The sequence below is a fragment of the Habropoda laboriosa genome, unplaced genomic scaffold (genome assembly GCF_001263275.1).
Source record: "Habropoda laboriosa isolate 0110345459 unplaced genomic scaffold, ASM126327v1 scaffold700, whole genome shotgun sequence".
In the NCBI taxonomy this organism is placed as follows: Eukaryota; Metazoa; Arthropoda; class Insecta; order Hymenoptera; family Apidae; genus Habropoda; species Habropoda laboriosa.
The window spans coordinates 83,561-85,689 of record NW_017100788.1 but is presented as its reverse complement, the minus strand read 5'-3'; the positions used below and the strand labels follow the sequence as shown (position 1 = coordinate 85,689).

Sequence of the window (2,129 nt, the reverse complement as noted above, 5' to 3'; positions counted from 1 at the left end):
TGGTTTCTATGCATTGCCTGCCAAAGAAGAACTGAGCCCAATGTTTCCACACAATTCTAGTTCACATGAGATTTCTACAGAAACAAATGCCTTCGTACAAAATTCCATGGTGAGTATAAATTACAGTATTTACATACATTTGCTTAATTTGTCAAGGTTTAATGTTTGTCTAATGTAATTTTTGAATATTTTAAATTACACTTTATCGTCATTTTATTTCTTGTATCAAGTTGTAATCTGAAACCTTTATTATACTTGTAAAACAAACTGGAAAACTATATATAAAATTATATATACAAACAGCAACGAAATTGCTTTGTAAGTTAAAATGATAAAAATGATATAGGAATCTAGGAAATGATAATTTTAAGAAGAATTTGAGAAAAACTTGGGCATAAGTTTACACTTATATTACTTTAATAAACATATAACAATTTTTTATGTATATAATTTTTTTATATATGTTTATACAGGATAAATCAATAAGACCTGCCACCTGAAATAACTCATTATTTATTGATTTTATTAAGAAATGTTTTATATGAAGTACATTGCATTTGGTGGGGCTCACCGAATGGATACATTTTGATTTTTTATATTTTAAATTTTCTGAGATATCAAGGTAATCTTCAATTTTTTAAATGGAATGCTACATATTTTTTGATGATATGAAAATGACTGCCAAGACTAATTCAACCATTTGTGATATAATGACTTTCAAGGTTATATAAGGTTAGGAATGAAAGAAATAGTTTGAACATATCATGACATTATATTTACTAGTATTGTTTATTATAAGGCTACATAACACGTTCAGTATAACAGGTTTTGTGTTGTTATTGACTGTTGGGGTAATTATTTATGCAACTAATAGTACAAAATGAATTCAGTATTATTTCATACAATATTTATCAGTGATGTTCTAGTGCAATGTATCCTTACTCTGTAGAAGAGAAGGTAGATGTGGTACACATTTATAACAAGTGTAATAAAAATAAACGACATAGTGAATTGAAATACCAAGAAGAATATTCAGACAGAGTGTAATCAAATGAAAATCAGTTTGTTTTACTATTTAGCCTTATTAATAAAAGATAATAGTAAATGTTCAAACTATTTCTTTCATTCCTAACCTTATATGACCTTGAAAGTCATATCACAAATGGTTGAATTAGTCTTGGCAGTCACTTTCATATCATCAAAAAATATACAGGGTGGTCCACGCAATTGTTTCAGGTCATAACTCCGTTATTAATGCATTTACGAAAAAATGCCAAAGGAGAAAGATAAATGGCTCGAAGAGCGCTACATCTGTAGGCCCTTAGATTTTTTTTAAGTGCAACAGTGCATGTGCAATTAACAATTGTATCATTTTTTTAAATGGAAATGTATATTTTTTGTTACACAGATCGATTCCTCTGTTCATTCTACATAAAAAATTATTATGGTACCATGGCAAAAAAATTATTAATTCTGGAGATATTTTCAAAAAATGTCTTTATTGAAGAAGATGCTCAAACGCTTCTCCATTACATTGTCAACATTTCTGATAACGTTTTTTTATTGTTTTCATAACTTTGTTTAAATTATCTGTTAGTAAAATACATTTTCTTTTATTTAGTGAAATACAATCACAATTTTTCAAATTCTTAGTTTTCGTACTTCAGTTACGATACGTAAATTGCTACTGAATGATGAGATGCTTACTCGTACAAATCAGTTTCCGTTATGACAACAATGTCGAAACGGTGTTTACGTTTACTACATAGTCATGAAGCGTTTGAGCATCTTCTTCAATAAAGATATTTTTTGAAAATATCTCCAGAACTAATAATTTTTTTGCCATGGTACCCTAATAATTTTTTACGTAGAATGAACAGAGGAATCGATATGTGCAAATTGAAACATTTATTAATAAAATCAATAAATAACGAGTTATTTTAGGTTGGAGTTCTTATTGACTCACCCTGTATAAAAGGAATGTACCATCAATTCTGTCCACCTCAAATATCTCCATTATTTCAAGTAATAAGCGAAAACATTACTTACAGAAGTTGTATATTTACAAGATAGACATAACATGTTGTCAAGTTTCTTTGCAGGTAGAGGCATAGAGGACATTGGAGGTC

The 2,129-nt window shown here is 28.4% G+C and overlaps 1 protein-coding gene across 1 annotated transcript in view; it reads left to right on the top strand.

The window, feature by feature from the left end:
- The first annotated feature begins 6 nt into the window (after nt 1-6).
- Nucleotides 7-2,129, top strand: part of LOC108577233 (protein Gawky) — a 27,630-nt gene continuing 25,507 nt past the window's right edge. Inside the window, exon 1 of the mRNA XM_017940365.1 lies at nt 7-109. Coding sequence (XP_017795854.1) covers nt 41-109 — 69 coding nt within the window. The 5' untranslated portion in view covers nt 7-40. The remainder of the gene's footprint in view (nt 110-2,129) is intronic.